This window comes from Sinocyclocheilus grahami, unplaced genomic scaffold (assembly GCF_001515645.1).
Source record: "Sinocyclocheilus grahami isolate Dianchi unplaced genomic scaffold, SAMN03320097.WGS_v1.1 scaffold81.1, whole genome shotgun sequence".
NCBI lineage: Eukaryota > Metazoa > Chordata > Actinopteri > Cypriniformes > Cyprinidae > Sinocyclocheilus > Sinocyclocheilus grahami.
The window spans coordinates 854,856-878,127 of record NW_015505260.1 but is presented as its reverse complement, the minus strand read 5'-3'; the positions used below and the strand labels follow the sequence as shown (position 1 = coordinate 878,127).

General features: G+C 37.8%; 1 protein-coding gene across 1 annotated transcript in view; it reads left to right on the top strand.

The window, feature by feature from the left end:
* Positions 1 to 23,272, top strand: part of LOC107586435 (RNA polymerase II elongation factor ELL-like) — a 65,466-nt gene that overhangs the window by 31,950 nt on the left and 10,244 nt on the right. The window contains exons 2-3 of the mRNA XM_016273803.1: positions 18,477 to 18,598; positions 20,817 to 21,089. Coding sequence (XP_016129289.1) covers positions 18,477 to 18,598; positions 20,817 to 21,089 — 395 coding nt within the window. The remainder of the gene's footprint in view (positions 1 to 18,476; positions 18,599 to 20,816; positions 21,090 to 23,272) is intronic.

Genomic DNA, 23,272 nt, shown 5'->3' with positions numbered 1-23,272 from the left:
CAAACCCCCCTAAAAAGATAATCCCCCCAGGGGTTTTTTTTTTTTTTTTTTTGTAGTGTTAAATGTTTTCCCCTTTCTCAAATCGAGCCGATCTCAGATGCCTGTCTGTGACATCACAAAAACAGGCCCCTCCCACGATAGTTTGATTGACCGTAGCGTTTCAGCACAGACTGGACTGGTGTCTTAACTCAGACCTGCCCTGAGTGAGACGTCATCAGTCCACCATTGTTTCACCGCCGGAGCAGTTGTAGACAAGAATGACTCCTAAGCGATTGAGGTGTTCTGTTGTTGGATGTAATAATGAACATAGCAGTCGTCATTTACTCCCGACATCTGAGCCGCTGAACTGGCAGTGGATTACCTTTGTTTCTGAAGGGAATGCTCCCCGATCTACCTAAATGCATCTGTTCGCGCGACTCATTCATGATCCAGCCTCATCTACAGAAGAAATGAGTATAATGTTTTGTAAAGAATCTTTGCAAATCACCTTTCCTAATAATGTGCTAATTGGCAAGTTTCATGAGGAATGCAGCTAAAGTAAGTCTCTCTGAGAGCAGCTCGGAAGAGAGCGGCGGGGTCAGCAGAGCTCATTAACATTTAAAGGAAAATGCTACAGAAGCAGCTTGATCTGAAAAGAGCTGTTTTTGACAGGGTAAAAAAAAAAAAGGTGTTTTTTACACTAACATAGTTTGGTTAATTTCTCAATGGTACAGACTTTTCATTAAGACCCTAAAGAATCATATCTTACTTGTGAAAAATGGGCATCCTATGACCCCTTTAAATAAAGCTGTAATAATTTTAGTAGTAGAATTACGTGCGTTCTACTGAACAATAGTAATATATTTCTGACACAATGTCTTCAAGTTAAACCGAACTTTCATTTTTACGGGTTGCTGTGAATACCTTTAAATTTCTGTGCGCATATAATATGACGCTAACTGTTAGTTTTACTCAAATGAAGTGGTAAAATGCTCATGAAGTGAATCTCAGAGCATTTTGGAGATGTTCATGTATTTCTGTGCTCATTTAGTGAGGCGGCAGACGCTGAAATCACTGTGACCGTCAGGCGCGCTTCAGTATGCATGTAATAAACGAAACCGTGCATCTGCACCTTTCATTCAAACCAACGCAGATCATGCAGGATTAATATTTAAATAGTCTTTTTGCTGCTTAATATTTGCAGATACTAGTCCATATCGCGATTTACATGTAATGACCTACTTTTGTTTAATTCATCCAAACTTCGACAAATTCCATGACATTTCGCGAAATATTAGACTATATAACTACTCATTATATTTTTTTACCTGTTAGTGATGTCTTAATTTAATGTTTAAATAAATCTATTATGAAACGAGTTATGAGAGTCACTGTGTAAATAACTCTATTTGTTGAAATATATTCTTTATAATTTAGAAGTCAATTTAAAAACTGCAATTTACATGTTTGCTTTTTTTTTTTTTTTTTTTTTTTTTTTTTTTTTTGAGTTTATATTTATAAATAAATGGTAATTAAATTTGTTCGGGCTCTGTTAACTGTAACCTTATAGTAGGCCTAATGTAAAAGGGCTCACTAGAGCATAAGCCGAGGTAGATTTTTATCATTAAGAAAAGTAATTATACCAGAGTTTATTTAAAGAGTAATTTGTTCATTTTACACTGTTTAATAAAAAAACATTAGTTTTCCCCCCCTGCTGTACCGAAACCGTAACAAACCATGCCATCAAAACTGAGGTGCGTACCGAACCGTCATGTTTGTGTACCATTACACCCCTACAGTTAAAGTACCAGATCGATAAGCAGTATCTATAAGAGTAGTAATACTCTTAAAACCTCAAAGGGGTCATATGATGCGATTTTTCAGTTTTTCCTTTCTCTTTGGAGTGTTACAAGCTCTTGGTGCATAAAGAAGATCTGTGAAGTTTCAAAGACTGAAGTCTCAAATCCAAAGATATTCTTTATAAAAGTTCCGAGTCAGTCACACCTACCTAAAACTGCTCGTTCTAACGCCACGTCTACGTCACTATCTGGGAAGATTTGCATGACGCCACCCAAATGTTCACGCAAAGTAAGGCGGCGTAACTTTTATTCTCGCTGTAGTATTGTTGCCGCCACCATGTCGTGAAGGCGCTGTGTGTTTCGTTGTGAAAGTGAAACTACTTTGTTTGGCCTTCCAAAAGAGGACGATATCGGCTTCGTCATGCCTCGAGCTGATCCGTGCTGGTTGCTAAGGAAATACAACAACTTTGCGCTGTGGATCGCCGGATTGGCTTTCACCGTGGACGAAGCAGAGTCCAGCCCGGGGTCGTCACATGTGTTTGCCGCAAGCCTCCTTCGTCGAATCCGCCAGCCACGTCGTTCTCAAGCCCGCTGCCTCTGCTCACTCTAGACCGCCGCCTCTCACTCTAGGCCGCAGTGTGTGATGCTGTGTTTCGTTGTGAAAGCGAACTTACTTTGTTTGGCCTTCCAAAAATGGACACGACTCGAAATCAGTGGTTAAAGGTCCCATGACATGCTGCTTTTTGGATGCTTTTATATAGGCCTAAGTGGTCCCTATTACTGTATCTGAAGTCTCTTTCCCGAAATTCAGCCTTGGTGCAGAATTTCAGCCACTACGAGCCAGTCCCACAATGAGCTTTCCTTAGGATGTGCCATTTCTGTGTCTGTAGCTTTAAATGCTAATGAGGAGGAGAGAGGCGGGGCAACTGCCATGCTTCGCTCGTTTGCAAGCCATGATGAAAAAAAAATATTGCGCTCTCCTTGCACGGTAGTAGCTCATTTTCTCATGGGTGGGCCAAATTCTCTGGGCGGGCAAAGCAGAGAAAGGGGAGGTAAACTTTCCCCGTATGACGACATAAAGGGAAGATTCCAGATTGGGCCATCTGAGCTTTAATTTTCTCAAAGGCGAAGCAGGATACCCAAGGCTCGGTTTACGCCTATCGCCATTTCTAGCCACTGGGGGACCGTAGGCAGGCTAGGGGAGCTCCTATTAATGTTAAAAAAAACCTTATAAAGTGAAATTTTCATGCCATGGAACCTTTTAAGTTGCATTTACAACAATGTTCCAGAACACTTCAGGGGTGTAACGGTATGCTCAGGTCACGATACGGTACGTATCTCGATACTGGGTTCAGGATACGATATACATCACGATATTTTGAACAAAATTTAAAATGGAGCTGTTCCATCGTGTTACCACATCCATGATAAGCTTATGTGATGCGATCTCAAGCATCTTTTGCTTTTCCGCGAGCACAGATGTTGCACTGCGGTGAAAAAAATCCACGACTTTTCTCACGCGACCAAGCAAACGACTGACGCAAGAAACATTTAAACCTGCTTGCGATGCAAGATTCAATGTGTGCGCGAAACACTTAATATGCGGTGACAACCCGGCTTCTCTCACTGCCACCTCCATGTTGCGTTAAGTTGTATTTACAACACTGTTCCAGAAAAGTTCAAGCCAAATATTCAGATGCGTGCAGCGCATTTTATGGAGGACTGTTTCCTGATCCTGGTAGAGTAGACTACAATGCCGGCTGTTCTGACTCACAGACTGCATGTACATTTTTTATATTAAAGAATTTGCCACTGACGCTCACAGTTTCGAGCAGTGGTGTAGAGTAGGGCTTGTTTGTCATTTCTCCGATCACAAATGCAGACATGGTTTTATGTTTGCGCGGCACGATGCAACGCGTAAAAACAGTATAAGTCATTATCCATAATTATGTCACCACTGGATGCAATGTCGTTTATAATGGGTTTTCATGTTTTTGAATCATCGCTCCGGCCTGACAGGGCATCATCACAATATGGTAGGGGCATAACATTTCCGTCACACGCTTGAGATATTCGGCCAATCATAACACACTGGATAGCTGGCCAATCACAGCACACCTTGCTTTTCAGACCGATGAGCTTTGTAAAAATCTACGTGTTTCAGAAAGGCGGGGCATAGAGGAGAAACAATGTACAGTATGTGGAAATGTGTTTTTTGAACCTTAAACCGCATAAACACATTTCATTACACCAAATACACAAAATAATGTTCTTTGTAGCAGCATCATATGACCCCTTTAACGAAACCCATCCCATGCAATGCTAGTCTTAGCAAACCCAACTAAACATGAAAAACAGGTGGGATCTGTTTGGCGGCCTGATCATGACATCTTAATCTATACTGTTGTTCCAAAGCACCTCCAGTCCTCCCTGCTGGTACAGTCTTCCGCTTTTCTTTACAGTTTCCCTCCCCAACGTCATTATCCGTATATTTGAGAAATGCTTCCTTCCAAAAAAAAACGAGTCCTCTGACTGGTGCTGGTAACCAGACCAGATCTTCTTATGGCGCTTTTCCACTGCATGGTACGGCACGGTACGGTTCACTTTTGGGGGGTTTTCCACTGGGTACAGTACCTGGTACCTGGTACTTTTTTTTTTTTTTTTAGTACCAGAACGTGACGTGTAAACTCTGCTGATCACGGATTGGCCGGAGTGAATTGTTACTACCTGCGTCACTGAACTTGCGACAAACACTTCAGAACCGCTAGATTTAAATCAGCACAGCCAGCGAAGGATCGACTGCAACTGTTTAGAACAAGCGCACCTTTTTTAACAACCAAAAAGTGGCTCTTTCGTTGTCTGTTGAGGAAGAACAGACGTTCCTCTCGTTGATCGCTGAGGAGCGGATCCAGCGAGAGCAATAGAGGCGGCGCAACTATAACGACATGTGAATAATCCCACCCACTCTAAAGCGGTACTGAACTGCAGTGGAAACGCAAACCGAGCCGTGTCGTACCATGCCTTGTATCTGGGTTTATTTATTTATTTTTTTTATTCAGTCTGAATCATCCAGCCAGATGGTTTCCAGCTCATCTAACTTGCTAATTAGAGCCAAAGCTCCTTGTCTGAGATGCTGCTGTTTGATTGGCTGATTGAATGGAGCAGAGCAATCAGCCTTTTCCGCCACAACATTAATATAATATGCAGCTCGCTCACAGATTGATCCGTCAGCCCGAGATGCACCTAGCATGTTTACTGAATTTGCTTCGATGTCAATGAGTACTTGTCTGTAAGAAATGCGTTTAGTATGAAGTGGGTCATAGGTGGCATGATTGCTTTAGATGATGACCGGTGTTGAACCTTTCATATTCAAGTAGTCTGCGCTACTCAAGGGCATGTAGCCGACGTGGTTCACTCCCGTTCTTAATTATTCCAGAACACACTATATAAATGTCATAGACGACTAGCCTTTACTGAGTGCCAAGGGTCTGTCTGATTTGTTGATTTCATTGTGAAATTTATTTATTTTTTTTCTCTCTTGGCACATGCCCCACTCTTTTGAGTTCCTGCTGAAGCTGCTCTCGCCTGATCTAAAGCTCTTTATATTGGGAAACAGAACACATGGCTCAAGTGGGGAATTACTTGTAAAGCGTCCTCTTATTGCACTATTTGAAATACAACCTGTATTTGACATCTGAAACACCAGACGTGGTTTTGGGGGTGTATTATGCAGCACTTCGTAGAGGTTTCTGCTGCTTTTCTAGTGTTGATCAAACAGTCTTCATGTATTTATTGGTGTTTTATCCCTTCTTGAAGTATCTGAGAGCTGCTTGTAAATTGAAACTGCTTTAATGGAAATCCCAATGCTTGTTAACTTGACATGCATAAAACATAAATCCGGTTATGATTCCTCGTTTCATCATTCCTGCTTCAAAACCAAACTTGATGTCTTTAGCTTTTATATATATATATTTATTTATTTATTTATTTATTTATTTATTTATTTATTTATTTATTTATTTATTTATTTATTTATTTATTTATTTATTTATTTATTTATTTATTTATTTATTTATTTATTTATTTATTTATTTTAGTGTATATACATTGTGTCTGTGTGTGTGTATATATATATATCAAATATTACAAAACAAAATTAATGAGTTGATGTATACTAGTCATTTTAAAAATTAATCAGTGTAATTGATATACTGTAATTTAATTATATTAATGTTTTCATTAAGTTTTAATGACAAATAAATGTATAAAATATTTTTGCACTTAATTGATGTGTTGTAATTAATTATATAATATATCAAATATTTTGCATAATTATACAGTAATATTGTAATTACACGCAATATGTAATAAAATATTTTCATTAATTGTTATAAACAGTAATATTTTAATTACATATGTAAGGAATAATTGACGATGGGAATTTTTTTTCTAATTCAACGGCCCGGAGTCAATTATTCCGTTTATACTATGGTTACCACACCTCAAGACATCGATCAGATGATATATTTAAAGGGATTCGTCCAGTTTTTGTCCTTAAATCACTATTGTGAGTAGGATTATTTATTTCGCATCTCATCCAATGCTTTTGCTAGTTCCAAAACATCATATTAAAGCTGGTAATGGAGGCTTGAGCCATTGATAGCATTCTAATGAAGTTATTAGAAAGAGAGCGAGACAGACAGACACCGACACAGAGAAAGAAAGAGAGGAAGCTTGTGTGAATTAGGCTACCTCCGTGCGTCCCTCAACAGTGTTCTGCAGCAGCGTCTCTAAACAGCGCTGTTATTACCTCGCTAGTGAGAAATGTCATGTGTAGCCTTTTAAGTTGCTACACTATATAGGCTAAGTGAAAAAATCATCAGGGCAGCGTTGACAACACCTTTTTGTGCAAACTGCGTGACCGTAGTGTGCGTGTGTGAGCACGTGTGATTTTTATTATGAGCAGACCGACAGCAGGAGAAACCTTGAAATGCTTATTTGGCTGCAGCTTAACCAAAAAGTCTGCAGAGACGCTGAACACAACATGCGTTTGTCCTGCAGGCCCATCAGCCTCGCATTGGTAAACAATCGGCTGGCTTGAAATGTGCACAGCTGCAACATTTGACCTTTGTCCAAAGGGCAGGTGCATCCATGAGCGCTTCGTGTGCAGCCTGATCTTTCTGAATGAGGAAGGCAAAGCTCTTCTCCAGGGATGAGAAGCATCCTGTCAGGAGCAGAGGTTCTCCACACAGCTGTAAGAAGCTTTGTTCTTATTGCAAACCAGAGGAAGCTCCAATTTTCAATTTGCAACATTAAATTGACTATACAGTCAGTTTTCACAGTTCTTTTTTATTTTTATTTTAAGAAGGTTAATTAAAAAGAATTGCTGTTATTTTGAACTTGGTATTCATCCAAGATTCCTGAAAAAATGTATCTCAGTTTTCAAGCAGCACAACTGGTTTCAACATTGATAATAATAATGTTACTTGATAAGCAAATCAGTATATTAGAATGATTTCTGAAGGATCATGTGACACTGAATAATGACGGTAATGATGCTGAAAATTCAGCTATGATCACAGGAATAAATTAGATTTTTAAAATATAGCCTTGGTGAACATAAGAGACTTTTAAAAACATAAAAACAAACCAAAATGTATATTCACTGTGAAATGTAATCTTTAGCAAGTTAACATCAAATTTTCATACGGCACATAATGATGTTTTGATGCCTGAAGTCACTTGTAACATTTTAAAATTACTAATTGTCATTTTATTGACTAATTGTCTAAATGTCATCGTCATGACTAATTTTGGACAATTATTTACGATTTAATTTTAATTAAAATGTGTATATTAAATTAATTGTATTAATGTTATTTAAATGTCAACATTAACCATTTATCAGTTAGTGGTTACATTGTTTACAGATTAAATTAATGATCAGCTTATCTGTACGGGCGAGAATCTGAAGCCTGTGAATTAAAAAAAAAAAAAGTATTTTCAAATCACAGTTTTTCTCTCGCAGCGCAGACATCTAAAAACTGAGGTTAGGAGCCGTCTCATGGTTTCTGAATGAAGAAATTATGAATTGCAATTTAAACTGCTTATTAACTGCAATGTTTCAGCCAAGGCATGTAATAAAGCGGTGATGACGCTTAACGGCACAGATTTTACTAGATAGTTTTTTTTTTTTTCCCCATATGTTTGACTGACTGTATTTTATTATGATAATATTCCTTCTAACGGTGGAAGAAACTACTCCTTTTAGTCAAAGATAATCGGAATTGTAAAAGGTTTGCCTTTGTGTACATTCGCAATAAAAACAAATCTTTGTGCTTTTGTAAAATAAGCCTTGAGAAAAATAGGATTCTGCTTTCTGCTGTCTGGTTTCCTTTCGCACAGCACAAAAATGAACCGAAACTCTGCATACTAGGCTACTTGTTGCACAGTTTTTCTTTCATTTTCTTAATATTATTTAAAGGATAGTGAAAAATAATTGTCGTCATTTACTCACCCTCATGTCGTTCCAAACCTGTATGAGTTGCTTTCTTATGTTGAACATAAAAGATGACATTTTGGAGATTGCTGGTAATCAAACAGTTGGTGGTTGCCATTGACTTCCATAGTATTTTTTTTCCTACTATAGAATTCAATGGCAACCACCAACTGTTTGATTACCAGCAATCTCCAAAATGTCATCTTTTATGTTCAACATAAGAAAGCAACTCATACAGGTTTGGAACGACATGAGGGTGCATAAATGATAGAATTTTCATTTTTGGGTGAACTATCCCTTTAAGTAAAAATGTTTCTCGTATAGGCCTATTTATTCATTTTATATAGACCATGGTACTAAATGATCCCGTCATCATAATACTGCGGTACTGTTTTATTAGCATCTCATGTCAGAGATGCTTGCTCTTCTGAATTCTACAGGGTGGGACGTGCAGTGGTTCAACCAAGCCATCGTTGTCTATTATTCAACTGTTTTATCATTAGGATTCACTTTCACAGTGCGTTTACTCTTGACTCATCAGGAACTGCACATTCACAGTTCACTGCGTCACGTGTGAGATAAGATTGCCTATTTGCTTGCCAGATTAAAGCTGTATTTCCCCATAGCTGTATCGGAGCTTTTGTGCCATTATTATGAGCAGACCGACAGCAGGAGAAACCTTGAAATGCTTATTTGGCTGCAGCTTAACCAAAAAGTCTGCAGAGACGCTGAACACAACATGCGTTTGTCCTGCAGGCCCATCAGCCTCGCATTGGTAAACAATCGGCTGGCTTGAAATGTGCACAGCTGCAACATTTGACCTTTGTCCAAAGGGCAGGTGCATCCATGAGCGCTTCGTGTGCAGCCTGATCTTTCTGAATGAGGAAGGCAAAGCTCTTCTCCAGGGATGAGAAGCATCCTGTCAGGAGCAGAGGTTCTCCACACAGCTGTAAGAAGCTTTGTTCTTATTGCAAACCAGAGGAAGCTCCAATTTTCAATTTGCAACATTAAATTGACTATACAGTCAGTTTTCACAGTTCTTTTTTATTTTTATTTTAAGAAGGTTAATTAAAAAGAATTGCTGTTATTTTGAACTTGGTATTCATCCAAGATTCCTGAAAAAATGTATCTCAGTTTTCAAGCAGCACAACTGGTTTCAACATTGATAATAATAATGTTACTTGATAAGCAAATCAGTATATTAGAATGATTTCTGAAGGATCATGTGACACTGAATAATGACGGTAATGATGCTGAAAATTCAGCTATGATCACAGGAATAAATTAGATTTTTAAAATATAGCCTTGGTGAACATAAGAGACTTTTAAAAACATAAAAACAAACCAAAATGTATATTCACTGTGAAATGTAATCTTTAGCAAGTTAACATCAAATTTTCATACGGCACATAATGATGTTTTGATGCCTGAAGTCACTTGTAACATTTTAAAATTACTAATTGTCATTTTATTGACTAATTGTCTAAATGTCATCGTCATGACTAATTTTGGACAATTATTTACGATTTAATTTTAATTAAAATGTGTATATTAAATTAATTGTATTAATGTTATTTAAATGTCAACATTAACCATTTATCAGTTAGTGGTTACATTGTTTACAGATTAAATTAATGATCAGCTTATCTGTACGGGCGAGAATCTGAAGCCTGTGAATTAAAAAAAAAAAAAGTATTTTCAAATCACAGTTTTTCTCTCGCAGCGCAGACATCTAAAAACTGAGGTTAGGAGCCGTCTCATGGTTTCTGAATGAAGAAATTATGAATTGCAATTTAAACGGCTTATTAACTGCAATGTTTCAGCCAAGGCATGTAATAAAGCACGACAAAATAAAATGATTTAACCGCTAATATAAATCAACAGCTTTTATTGCAACAATTGCTGAGTGATTGTAAGTGGCAGAGCTTATAGAGCTGCCGTCTTTGCTTGTTGAATCTCTCATGTAGGAGTGTGAAAAGTGTGCGAGCCAGTGAAGTGAAGCGTTGAGCTGAGGGAGCCCTCGGGCTGGCAGTGTGAGCCTCGGACACTGCCTGTTATTTATAGTCGGTCACCTGCAGGCCACGCACGTGTGAGGAACCTTGGGTAAACTGAGCCAGAGCTCGGCGTACGTCAGTGGCTTTTGTGCACCCGCTACTGTTCACTGAGTCTCTGCTGGGATCCTCCAGCGCTTGATCTGGGATCCTTAAACACACTGCCTCAATCATGGCCACTCACTCCTGCTGCATCTTTGTCTCTAATGTCAGTTCACTGAGACACGCATGGTGGTTAAAATTACTGTGTGTGTGTGGTTTGTTTAATTGATCAAACTGATGAATTATGTAATTGAATTGATCAACTGAATTTAACAATAGTAATAAATACGATTTAAAATATTTTAATTTATAGCATTGTCTTTTTTGTTGGTTATTATTTGGATAATTAAAAGTCTTATTTTTATGCATTGATAAAACTGATAATTCTATAGAATATTACTAATAACAATAATATACTTTTATTTGTATAAGCTCATACTAAGTTTATGCTAACATGAATTTATTTTAAATTCAATAACTGATACTTTTATGTAATAAAATGGTAAAATTATGATTTTGTAATACTTTAAATTTTAATTAATGTTGGTAATTGTTAGATGTTCGATGTTAATTTAAATCATGTTTAATGTAAATTATCAATAAATTCAGTTTAATTTATTGATAAACGATACTCTTATTATAATAATAATAATCATCATCATCATAATAATAATAATTATGTAATGCTTCATTTGATATTTTATATCATTTTAAAATATATTTTATCACATTTTTTAATAAGTTTATATAAAATTGGTGCTATTTGTGCAAGTCTATTTAAAATGTGAATATGTAAGTAAATGTCAAATTTAGGGGTGCTCTATAAAGGCCGATCTCAAAAAACCGATCTCAAGCTAATGACGCGTCTGTCGTGAGAGGTTTGGCACGACATGCAGCGGCACTGTCTCAGTCTCTGTCCGGCGCAGGTGAAATAATTATAATGCTGAAGGTGAGGTACAATTCATATTTCTTCATTAAATAACTTATAAAGTAATTAGAAAACTTTCTGTGAGCCATAATTTCAGAAACGGCGTGAGTGAATCACCGCGTGCTCTCTTTCCCTCTCAAAATGTGCAAATGGCTTCAAATAGGGCTGCACAATTAATCGAATTTCTAATTGCTATTACAATTATGGATGCCACAATTACGTAATCGTTCAAAGTCCATTTGTTATTCTGTGTGCTTAAGATGTGTTTTTTTCTTTCTACATGTTATCTTAAGGGTTTTAGCCCCATTATTTTAGTTTTAGTATAACATAATACCATTCATATTTTTACTTTTTATAATTTAAAGAAACCAGTCCAATGTGTATTTGACATTTGAAGGCTTTAACTGAAAAGCCTTTAGTGCTTTTCTATAGTATTGTGTTTTCAGCTTGTTGATTTTCCTATAACAATACAGCATGTAGTTGCATCAAACAATGGTATAAACATCATTCAATGTAAATTGCGATAAAGTGTGCACTATAAGCCAGCTGCACTGTTGACACAGGAATTGTCACTTGCACAATCGAGGCAGTGTCGCATCGTCACTGGCAAGAATTTTAAAAGCAATTTATAAACTTCAGTGTTTAACCATTCAGCGCTTGCGCGCTCTCCTGGAGACTTCTCTCATGCACACTCGAAGCGCACACAATGCCAGGTTCACATTACTCCGTTTGCAGTGCATATGTGGTGCATATTTCTCCGCGCTCATGTTAACGTTAGCATTCACACTGCACACGGTTGCGGTCCGGCAGTGCGTTCCAAGAGCGGTGCGTCTGCAGCAGTGCAAAGATGGTTTCCGCTGCACTCGGTGAATTTAAAGTAACAGCGCATTGTTTGCGGTAAATATGAACATGGATTGACACTAAAATATAGTAGCCTAATTACACCATAAATATAATTAAAATCTACGGTGTTTCACAGTCAACACAGGGTATGGCTTTTTGGCTAGGTTTAGGTAGTAAAACAAAGTTCTTTATGAACCTTAGGATTGCTTGTAATAAAGATTTAAATGCAATAGAAAAGTCAGTAGAGCTGACTATCTGTCTATGGTAAGTTTTAATGTTTGTGATGACCTAGGAAAAGTAGTTTAGATGTTTTGCCACTTGCTTGAGCAACTTAATATATAAATCTAGAAGTAAATGCAAAAGTAACAAGCATTGAATAATGTGTTGCTTATATTTATTGTTTAAACATGTCTGTGAAAGATTGTATTAATGTACTGTGTAAAAAAAATAAATAAAAAAATCACTGCTGAAAAAGCATTTTAAGTAACTGTTTGGATTTGAAATCCAAATAATGGATAAATGTTGTGTTTGTGGAAAACAGCCACAGATCAGGAGCAGGCTCCTGTGGGAAAGCACAGTCCGTGCTGCTTCTGCACCGCTTGCAAAACCACACATGGACTGCATACACACTGCAAACGGAGTGTGAACCTGGCATAAAAGGCCACCTCACATATAGCTCACGAAATAAGGCTTGTGTTGTATGTAAGCTATTGTGCAACAATTGCACGATTGTCAACCAAAATGCAGTGCATGATCAAACATTTAGGTGAGAAATATATTTTTGAAAAATGTCTAAAAAATGCCCCCCTCCACCCCTCAAATTAAAAAAAATCCCCTCACAAGAGTCCCCTAAGAGGGGAATTCATTTTCAAAAATGAAATTCAGGCCCTGAATAAATGTCTAAAAATCTTGATTGGATCATCACTATAAATAATTCTACATAAGAAGGCTTTAAAAAGATTGGTATCAGTGATCGGTATCGGCAGATACTGCTTTCTGTGATCGGCCTCAAAAATCCTGATCGGAGCACCCCTAGTAAAATGAAAATAAATTTCAAATTAATAAATTGTGTATATAATACTAATTTAATTTATCTAATAAATACACTTTGAAGTTAGTTTTATTATCATCATTGGTTTTACCCCTATATGAAAGGGGTCATATGATGCAATTTAAATTTTTCCTTTCTCTTTGGAGTATAATACCATTCATATTTTTACTTTTTATAATTTAAAGAAACCAGTCCAATGTGTATTTGACATTTGAAGGCTTTAACTGAAAAGCCTTTAGTGCTTTTCTATAGTATTGTGTTTTCAGCTTGTTGATTTTCCTATAACAATACGGCATGTAGTTGCATCAAACAATGGTATAAACATCATTCAATGTAAATTGCGATAAAGTGTGCACTATAAGCCAGCTGCACTGTTGACACAGGAATTGTCACTTGCACAATCGAGGCAGTGTCGCATCGTCACTGGCAAGAATTTTAAAAGCAATTTATAAACTTCAGTGTTTAACCATTCAGCGCTTGCGCGCTCTCCTGGAGACTTCTCTCATGCACACTCGAAGCGCACACAATGCCAGGTTCACATTACTCCGTTTGCAGTGCATATGTGGTGCATATTTCTCCGCGCTCATGTTAACGTTAGCATTCACACTGCACACGGTTGCGGTCCGGCAGTGCGTTCCAAGAGCGGTGCGTCTGCAGCAGTGCAAAGATGGTTTCCGCTGCACTCGGTGAATTTAAAGTAACAGCGCATTGTTTGCGGTAAATATGAACATGGATTGACACTAAAATATAGTAGCCTAATTACACCATAAATATAATTAAAATCTACGGTGTTTCACAGTCAACACAGGGTATGGCTTTTTGGCTAGGTTTAGGTAGTAAAACAAAGTTCTTTATGAACCTTAGGATTGCTTGTAATAAAGATTTAAATGCAATAGAAAAGTCAGTAGAGCTGACTATCTGTCTATGGTAAGTTTTAATGTTTGTGATGACCTAGGAAAAGTAGTTTAGATGTTTTGCCACTTGCTTGAGCAACTTAATATATAAATCTAGAAGTAAATGCAAAAGTAACAAGCATTGAATAATGTGTTGCTTATATTTATTGTTTAAACATGTCTGTGAAAGATTGTATTAATGTACTGTGTAAAAAAAATAAATAAAAAAATCACTGCTGAAAAAGCATTTTAAGTAACTGTTTGGATTTGAAATCCAAATAATGGATAAATGTTGTGTTTGTGGAAAACAGCCACAGATCAGGAGCAGGCTCCTGTGGGAAAGCACAGTCCGTGCTGCTTCTGCACCGCTTGCAAAACCACACATGGACTGCATACACACTGCAAACGGAGTGTGAACCTGGCATAAAAGGCCACCTCACATATAGCTCACGAAATAAGGCTTGTGTTGTATGTAAGCTATTGTGCAACAATTGCACGATTGTCAACCAAAATGCAGTGCATGATCAAACATTTAGGTGAGAAATATATTTTTGAAAAATGTCTAAAAAATGCCCCCCTCCACCCCTCAAATTAAAAAAAATCCCCTCACAAGAGTCCCCTAAGAGGGGAATTCATTTTCAAAAATGAAATTCAGGCCCTGAATAAATGTCTAAAAATCTTGATTGGATCATCACTATAAATAATTCTACATAAGAAGGCTTTAAAAAGATTGGTATCAGTGATCGGTATCGGCAGATACTGCTTTCTGTGATCGGCCTCAAAAATCCTGATCGGAGCACCCCTAGTAAAATGAAAATAAATTTCAAATTAATAAATTGTGTATATAATACTAATTTAATTTATCTAATAAATACACTTTGAAGTTAGTTTTATTATCATCATTGGTTTTACCCCTATATGAAAGGGGTCATATGATGCAATTTAAATTTTTCCTTTCTCTTTGGAGTGTTACAAGCTCTTGGTGCATAAAGATCTGTAAAGTCTCAAATCCAAAGAGATATTCTTTATAAAATTTCAGAGTCAGCCACGCCTACCTAAAACTGCTCATTCTAACACGCCCCCACATATCTACGTTGTCATGTCAATGCCGCCCAAATGTTCACGCAAAGAAAGAAGGCATAACTTTTATTCTCGCTGTAGTATTGTTGCTGCCGCCATGCCATGAAGACGCTGTGTGTTTAGTTGTAAAAGTGAAACTACTTTGTTTGGCCTTCCAAAAGAGGACACGACTAGAAATCAGTGGTTAAGTTGTATTTACAACACTGTTCCAGAACAGTTCAACCCGACTGTTTCCTGATCCTGGGAGAGTAGACTACAATGCCGGCTGTTCTTATTCAGACTGCAAGTACGTTTTTTTTATATTTAAAGAATTTGCCACTGATGATTCAAATGCGAGTTTTGAGCAGTGTAGAGTAGCGCTGCTTGTTTGTCATTTCTCCGATCAGGAATGCAGACATGGTTTTATGTTTATGCGGCATGATGCAACGCGTAAAAAGACAGTGTAAGTCATTATGATCCGTAATTGTCCCCACTGGATGCAACAAATACCTCGTTTATAATGGGTTTTATTGGTTTTGTGTCATCCTGCTGGGAGACAGCATCACAGTATGGTAGGGGCGTAACATTTCTGTGACGCGCTTGAGGTATTCGGCCAATCACAATGCACTGGATAGCTGGCCAATCAGAGCACACCTCGCTTTTCAGACTGATGAGCTTTGTAAAAAATCTACACGTTTCAGAAAGGCAGAAAAAAATGTACAGTATGTGGAAAGTTTTTGGTTTTGTTTTTTTTTTTACCTTAAACCGCATAAACATTTCATTATACCAAATACACAAAATAATGTTCTTTTTAGTAACATCATATGACCCCTTTAAAGGATTACTTCACTTCCAGAATAAATCTCCTAATAATTTACTCACCCCCATGTTATCCAAGATGTTCATGTCTTCAGTCGCAAAGAAATTAAAGTTTGGGGAAAGCATTCCAGGATTTTTTTTCCAAATAATGGACTTCAATGGTGGCCAACGGGCTGAAGGTCCAGATTGCAGTTTCAATGCAGCTTCAAAGGGCTCTACACGATCCCAGCCGAGGAATAAGGGTCTTATATAGCGAAACTGTCATTTTCTTTAAAAAATTTACATGCATGTACTTTTTAACCACAAATGTTCATCTTGTACTAGCTCTGCGATGCGTTGCAGTGAATATTTTAACAGGAAGCAAGGAACAACAGTACTGCATAGACATTTCCTGTCAGCACGTTATTTGAGCGGACTTTGCTTTTCCGGTGAGCATGAGCGGTACACGAGCGGAACGCACATTCATAGATCGGAATACTGAGCGGCACGTCAAACCGCGCAGCGATGTGGAGAGTGAAATCTGCGCACTGAACACTGCCGGGCAGGGCGCGGCACGCCATATGTTATTATTATTATTATGTAGCCTATATTTTCGGCTTCTATTTTCAGCCGTTTTTTCCTCTTTCAGCCAAAAGGTTTCTGCCGAAAATTCGGTGCGTCCCTAGTGTTCACACTTGTCATGTTTGGTTAGATTAAAACGAACCCTGGTACAATTGCTCTGTTAGTGTGGTTCATTTGAGTAAGTGTGAACGCTGCCATCCGAACCCTGGTCCGCTTCCAAACGAACTCTGGTCTGGTTCGAATGAAATATGAACGCGAAACAGACCAAATACTTCTAAACGAACCAAAAACAGGAAGTAATGACAAGATGTGACACTATGCCACATGATTTGATGACGCGTCATCAACAAGGAGGTAAAGTTCCTTTTATGAGCTCTTTGTGAGTTCGCAGATGGTAAAAATAAAATCATAAGTACATGCAGCAATGAGCGCGCAGACGGCATTAGGTGTGTTCAACTTAAAGTGGCGCTGAGCAGACTGATCGGTGAATTGGTACTTTGAGGTCATACACCGATCAGTCTGCGCAGCACCACTTGAAGTCAAACACAGCTTTTGTTTGGGGTGTTCGGTGAGTTCCGTCGCGAAATATACGTCATTCAACCAGACCAATGCCTTTAGGTTCGGTATCTTTAGGTTCGTGGTCAAAAATGCCAGTGTGAATGCTAAGCGGACCAGGACCAAATTTATCGATTTCTTTTTTGGTCCGGACCAAACGAACCAAGAGAACCGAACTAAAAGTGTGAACACACCCTAAGGCAGACAGAGTTGCCACTCACACAAAACGAGTCTCGGGAAAGTGCTGTAAATGATTGCCCATGATTTTCAGCTTTCCATGTGTGCGTGACAGCTGCTGCTGCTGCTTAGTTGATGCCTATAATTTGGCTCACGACACAGAGCCCGAGACAGTTCCGTCGCGAAATATACGTCATTCAACCAGACCAATGCCTTTAGGTTCGGTATCTTTAGGTTCGTGGTCAAAAATGCCAGTGTGAATGCTAAGCGGACCAGGACCAAATTTATCGATTTCTTTTTTGGTCCGGACCAAACGAACCAAGAGAACCGAACTACAAGTGTGAACACACCCTAAGGCAGACAGAGTTGCCACTCACACAAAACGAGTCTCGGGAAAGTGCTGTAAATGATTGCCCATGATTTTCAGCTTTCCATGTGTGCGTGACAGCTGCTGCTGCTGCTTAGTTGATGCCTATAATTTGGCTCACGACACAGAGCCCGAGACGCGTTTGTTCGCTGCATTCTCAGGTGTGCTGCTGAAACACCTGTGCGGTGGCTGCGGGAGCCGGAGGTTGGTCCATATTGGTTGCACACTGAGGAGATTATAGAAGGCGCCCGAGGGTCACAAACCTCAATTGTCTTGAAAGTGGTCAAGTGCAACTCTAAAAGATTATGCATTTGCAGTTTGGTCACTGTAGAAAAACGAATTTGACTGAAGTGAAACTCATGGACGACACATGCCATCTACCATGATCTCCAACCAGTTGGAAAAGCTGTTTCTTTGGGAGATTTCTTGTACATTGAATTTGGATAAAGAGCTTAAGATCCACAGGCATCACTTTATTTTAGTTAATTTAATTTATTTAAATTTCATGCTTTGATTGAATTTATATTTTGATTTTATGTATGTGTTTTTATTTCTTTTGATTTATTTTTATTTGTATTTTGAAGGTGTTTTGGATATTTTGTTTGTATTTAAATTTAATTCATTTTTATATTGTAGATATTTATTTTGATATTTTAGATTATATATTTTTAGATTTTATTATGTATTTTTATTTATTAATTATAAATTAAGTAAAAAAAAAAAAGTACTATAGCTTAAAAAAAAAAGAGGAAATCTGTGTAATGCATTTTGTACTCACCATTTGCTTTTAACAGGCAATCTTCTCTTGTCTGTCTCGATGCTTATATTGGCTGTTCTTCTGTTCTGTCAACAGAAAATCTCAATACCGCAGTCAGAGAATCCAAATGAGCTGCGTACGTTTACGTTCTACCTGTCCAATGTGGGAAAGGACAATCCCCAGGGCAGCTTCGACTGCATTCAGCAGTATATTACAAGGTAAGAAGGAAAATAAACCACATATTTCAGACAAATTCATGACTCTCTCAAGGTAGTGTAAAGATTTTTAATGTACAAGTATGTTTGTATTTTGGAAAGGAAATGTTGCCATGAAAAGAGTTGATCTGATGTTTGAGCGTTAAAATGTGATTGCATCCATGGCATCATTACCAGCGCCATCTGTTCCTTTCTCCATTCCCTCTACTGTTCATCTCCGTACGAACACCAGAACAGAGAGAATAAATTGAATTTGGCCAATTGTCCAACCAAATGAGGAAGAAACAAGGAATCCAAATGCAGACTTGCTGTTAATGTCTTCAAATGTTCACAATAAGGCCGAAGGGTCAGCAGAAGTTCAACCGTATCCTTGTAAACTCTGGGATTCTCTTTAACTCTCATGAAAGGACTATTACAGTATTTTATCTCATGCCACAATCTTTATTCCACATCATAGATATCAAAGCTAAAAAATGTTACGCAATTACTGGGCTCTTTCTTTTGAATTGGCCTATTGTTGTAGATCTGTGTTAATGTTTCACTGGCTTTCTCATATATCTTTTCACTATCTTCAGCCTGTTGCACCTCATAATCTGCTAATTTGTCATTTAGCTGATGCTTACACCTAATGAAAGTATTACAGGGACAGTCTGGGGTTAAGTGCTCGCATTGGAGGTCATTGTACAGTGATGATAAAGACGTGGTTGTTAACGACTATGTCTTTAACAACCACTTGATTGCATGACTCCTCTGTATTGTGAGAGGTCAGTTTAGTTTGGTTTATCAGGTTGACTATTGAGTTTGTTTTTATTTATTCATTTTTATTAAAAGAATTCAGTGGATTTTTTTAAAATTATAAATGTATTTTTTATATTAGATATGTGAATTTATGCTTCTGTTCAAAAGTTTGGGGTGGATACAATTTATTTATTTTTAAAGTCTCTAATGCTCATCAATGCTGAATTTTTTTTTTTAATCAAAAATATTGTATAAACCGTAGTATTGCGAAATATTACACAATAAAATAACCATTTTCTATTTTAATATTATTTAACATGTAATTTATTCCCATGATTCAAAGCTACATTTTTTGCAGTCATTACTCCAGTCACATGATCCTTCAGAAATCATTCTAATATTATGTTTTTTTTTGTGTTCTTCTGCTTACTTTTTCTTTACTTTTATTTCTTCTTAATAATGTTGAAAACAATTGTACTGCTTAATATTTTTTTGGAAACCATGATTTTTTTTTTTTCAGGATTCTTTGAATAAAGTTTAAAAACATTTATTTGAGATCGAAATCTTTTGTGACATAAATGTATTTTTGTCACTTTTGGTCAGTTTAATGCATCCTTGCTGAATAAGTATTAATTTCCTGAAAAAGGTTTTTTATTATTATTCTTACTAACCTCCAAACTTTTGATAGTGCAAATTTATAAGATTTATATGGATAAGTATAATTTGAAAACACATACTGTTTGTTTTTATCTCTGTTGTTTCCGTAATGTATTAATTTACCATTTTTATGCACATTTCATATTTTGAAATTGAGTTGAATTAGAACAGAAAATCTAGTTTAGATTAGAAACTCATTAGTTGACCTTACAAACCAAATGTATGTTGGTTTTATAGTTCATCTATAATGAATTACTTCAAATGAAAAAACTTCTCCTTCAAGTTGTCAGTTTATCTGTAGCACCGCCACTACAAATTCACCAGCTTCAACAAAACATTTCAAGACAATTACTGTCAGAATTCAGTCTGCTGTGGTGGTATGCCTATTGTCACTGTTTTTCTCTGCAATAAAATTTATTTATTTAGCCCTAAGAAAAATTACAGGTGGACATGCTCCTTAACTAGCTAAATTATACAGGACTTCCTTTCCAACTAGTTCAGACAACCTGCCAATTAGTTTATTGCGCATATTGCATATATTTGCACAGGCATGGTGGGAAAGCACTGTGCCTTGACTGTGATCAGACGTTTTGACTCCCAGTACTGCCAGGCTTAGTGCAAACAGCTCAAGGGCAGTTGACAGGATTTCAGGGAGGATGAGCCGGTTGTAAGAAACCTCTCTACAGGTGTAACTTTTAGAGGACGCCCATCCGACCATCTGGGGCTGTAAATGAGCTATTGCAACACATTTTAAAATGGATAACTGGTGAAAAGGTGGCGTAGTTGGTGGCATTTGGAGTGTCTGACAGGCTTGGTCTCTGTCCAGTGAAGGGAGCATACAGCTGGACTGCCTGGGAGGGATCCAGGACAAAATCACTGTATGCGCCACGGACGACTCCTACCAGAAAGCCAGGCAAAGCATGGCTCAGGCAGAGGAGGAAACCCGCAGCCGTGGAGCCATCGTCATCAAGCCTGGCGGGAGATACGTGGGTAGGTTTGATGCATCTCGGGCTGCCACATTTGAATGTATGCAACTGTTCCTTCAACGGAAGAACCTCGTTTTGGCCATCAGCTGGTCAAAATCTGATCGGTTTACACAGTGTGCATAGACAGGTGGAAGGGGGGCGGGGGGCCATTAGAGCCAGTTTGTCTCCACATGTCTGGAACTGCAACGTGCTACAATTTATGAAGCTGTCTGTTCCGGTGCTCGCTGATGAGACTGCTTAAAGGGGTCATATGATGCTGCTAAAAAGAACAGTATTTGGTGTAATGAAATGTTTGTGGTTTAAGGTTAAAAAAAAAAAAAACATTATTTTCCACATACTGTACATTATTTCTCCTCTATGCCCCGCCTTTCTGAAACGCGTCGATTTTTACAAAGCACATCGGTCTGAAAAAGCAAGGTGTGCTGTGATTGGCCAGCTATCCAGTGCGTTATGACTGGCCGAATACCTCAAGCGTGAGATGGAAATGTTACACCCCTACCATATTGTGATGATGCCCTGTCAGGCCGGAGCGATGATTCAAAAACATGAAAACCCATTATAAACGAGGCATTCGTTGCATCCAGTGGTGACATAATTATGGATTATGACTTATACTGTCTTTTTACGCGTTGCATCGCGCCGCGTAAACACAAAACCATGTCTGCATTTGTGACTGGAGAAATGACAAGCAACAAGCACTACTCTACACTGCCCAAAAAACTTGCTTTAAATATAAAAGACATACTTTCAGTCTTTGAGTCAGAACAGCCGGCATTGTGGTCTACTCTTCCAGGAAACAGTCCTCCATAAAATGTGCTGCACACATCTGAATATTTGGGTTGAAGTGTTCTGCAACAGTGTTGTAAATACAACTTGACCACTGATTTCTAGTCGTGTCCTCTTTTGGAAGGCCAAACAAAGTAGTTTCGCTTTCACAACGAAACAGCATCACACCGCGGCCTACAGTGAGCAGAGGCCGGGGGATAAAGTGAGGAATGGCGGGAGGGTTAGAGTGAGCAGAGGCGCGGGCTTGAGAAAGGTGCGGCCGGCGATTTTGACAAAGGAGCGTCCAGAAGGACATGTGACGACTCCGAGCTGGACTCCGCTTCATCCACGGTGAAAGCCGATCCACAGCGCAAAGTTTTTGTATTTCCTCAGCAACCAGCACGGATCAGCTCCAGGCATGACGAAGCAGATATCGTCCTCTTTTGGAAGGCCAAACAAAGTAATTTCGCTTTCACAATGAAGCACACAGCGTCTTTACGACATGGCGGTGGAAACAACAAAACTACAGCGAGAATAAATGTTATGTCTTTGCGTGAACATTTGGGCGGCGTTATGCAAATCTTCCCACATAGTGACGTAGGTATGTGGGGGCGTGTTAGAACGAACCGTTTTAGGTAGGTGTGGCTGACTCTTAACTTTTATAAAGAATCTCTCTTTGGATTTGAGACTTTAGTCTTTGCAACTTTACAGATCTTCTTTATGCACCAAGAGCTTGTAACCCTTCAAAGAGAAAGGAAAAATTGAAATCGCATCATATGACCTCTTTAAAATATTATACGGAGAACTCCGCTAACTCACACTAAACTATCATTACCAAACACTAGCATTCACCAAAGGTGTTTAATGACCAAAATCAATCAGCTAAATACATTCCCACTGATCCGCAGTGCTAAGTCATGACACAACAAATAAAAATGTCCCTCAAATCTGAATATATTTTATGCATTTTATTAGTAATTGTATATAATTTAGATTACTTAATACGTATTTCAAATAAAATTATTTATTTTATAAAATGTATAAATGTGTGTGTGTGTGTGTGTGGTATATATATATATATATATATATATATATATATATACACTTTAATTAATGAAATTATAATGTTATAAAAGTAACAATCTTATTTCTAATATATATATATATATATATATAAATTATTATTTATATATTTGAAATTTATATTTTTTTAAATAGTTTAAAACCAATGATCTGGGCCCAAATCCATTTTTTCTTAAATCTGAATAAATTACCTTTTTTCAAACACATAATTAAACATTTAATGCCATTAATTGTATACACATTAAATTACTAGTAAATTTGTCTAACTTCACAATCAATAACTGATAAAGATGCTCTTGATTTTTGCAGAAAGTTGAAATTATTTAATTACTTTAAAATGCGGTTTAAAAAGAACCACTGTTCTTTTAACATTTCAACTCCCCCCCCCCCCCCCCCCCTCTCCCCCCCCCCGCCACGACGTCACCACCTACGCCGCCAGCAGCGGGCG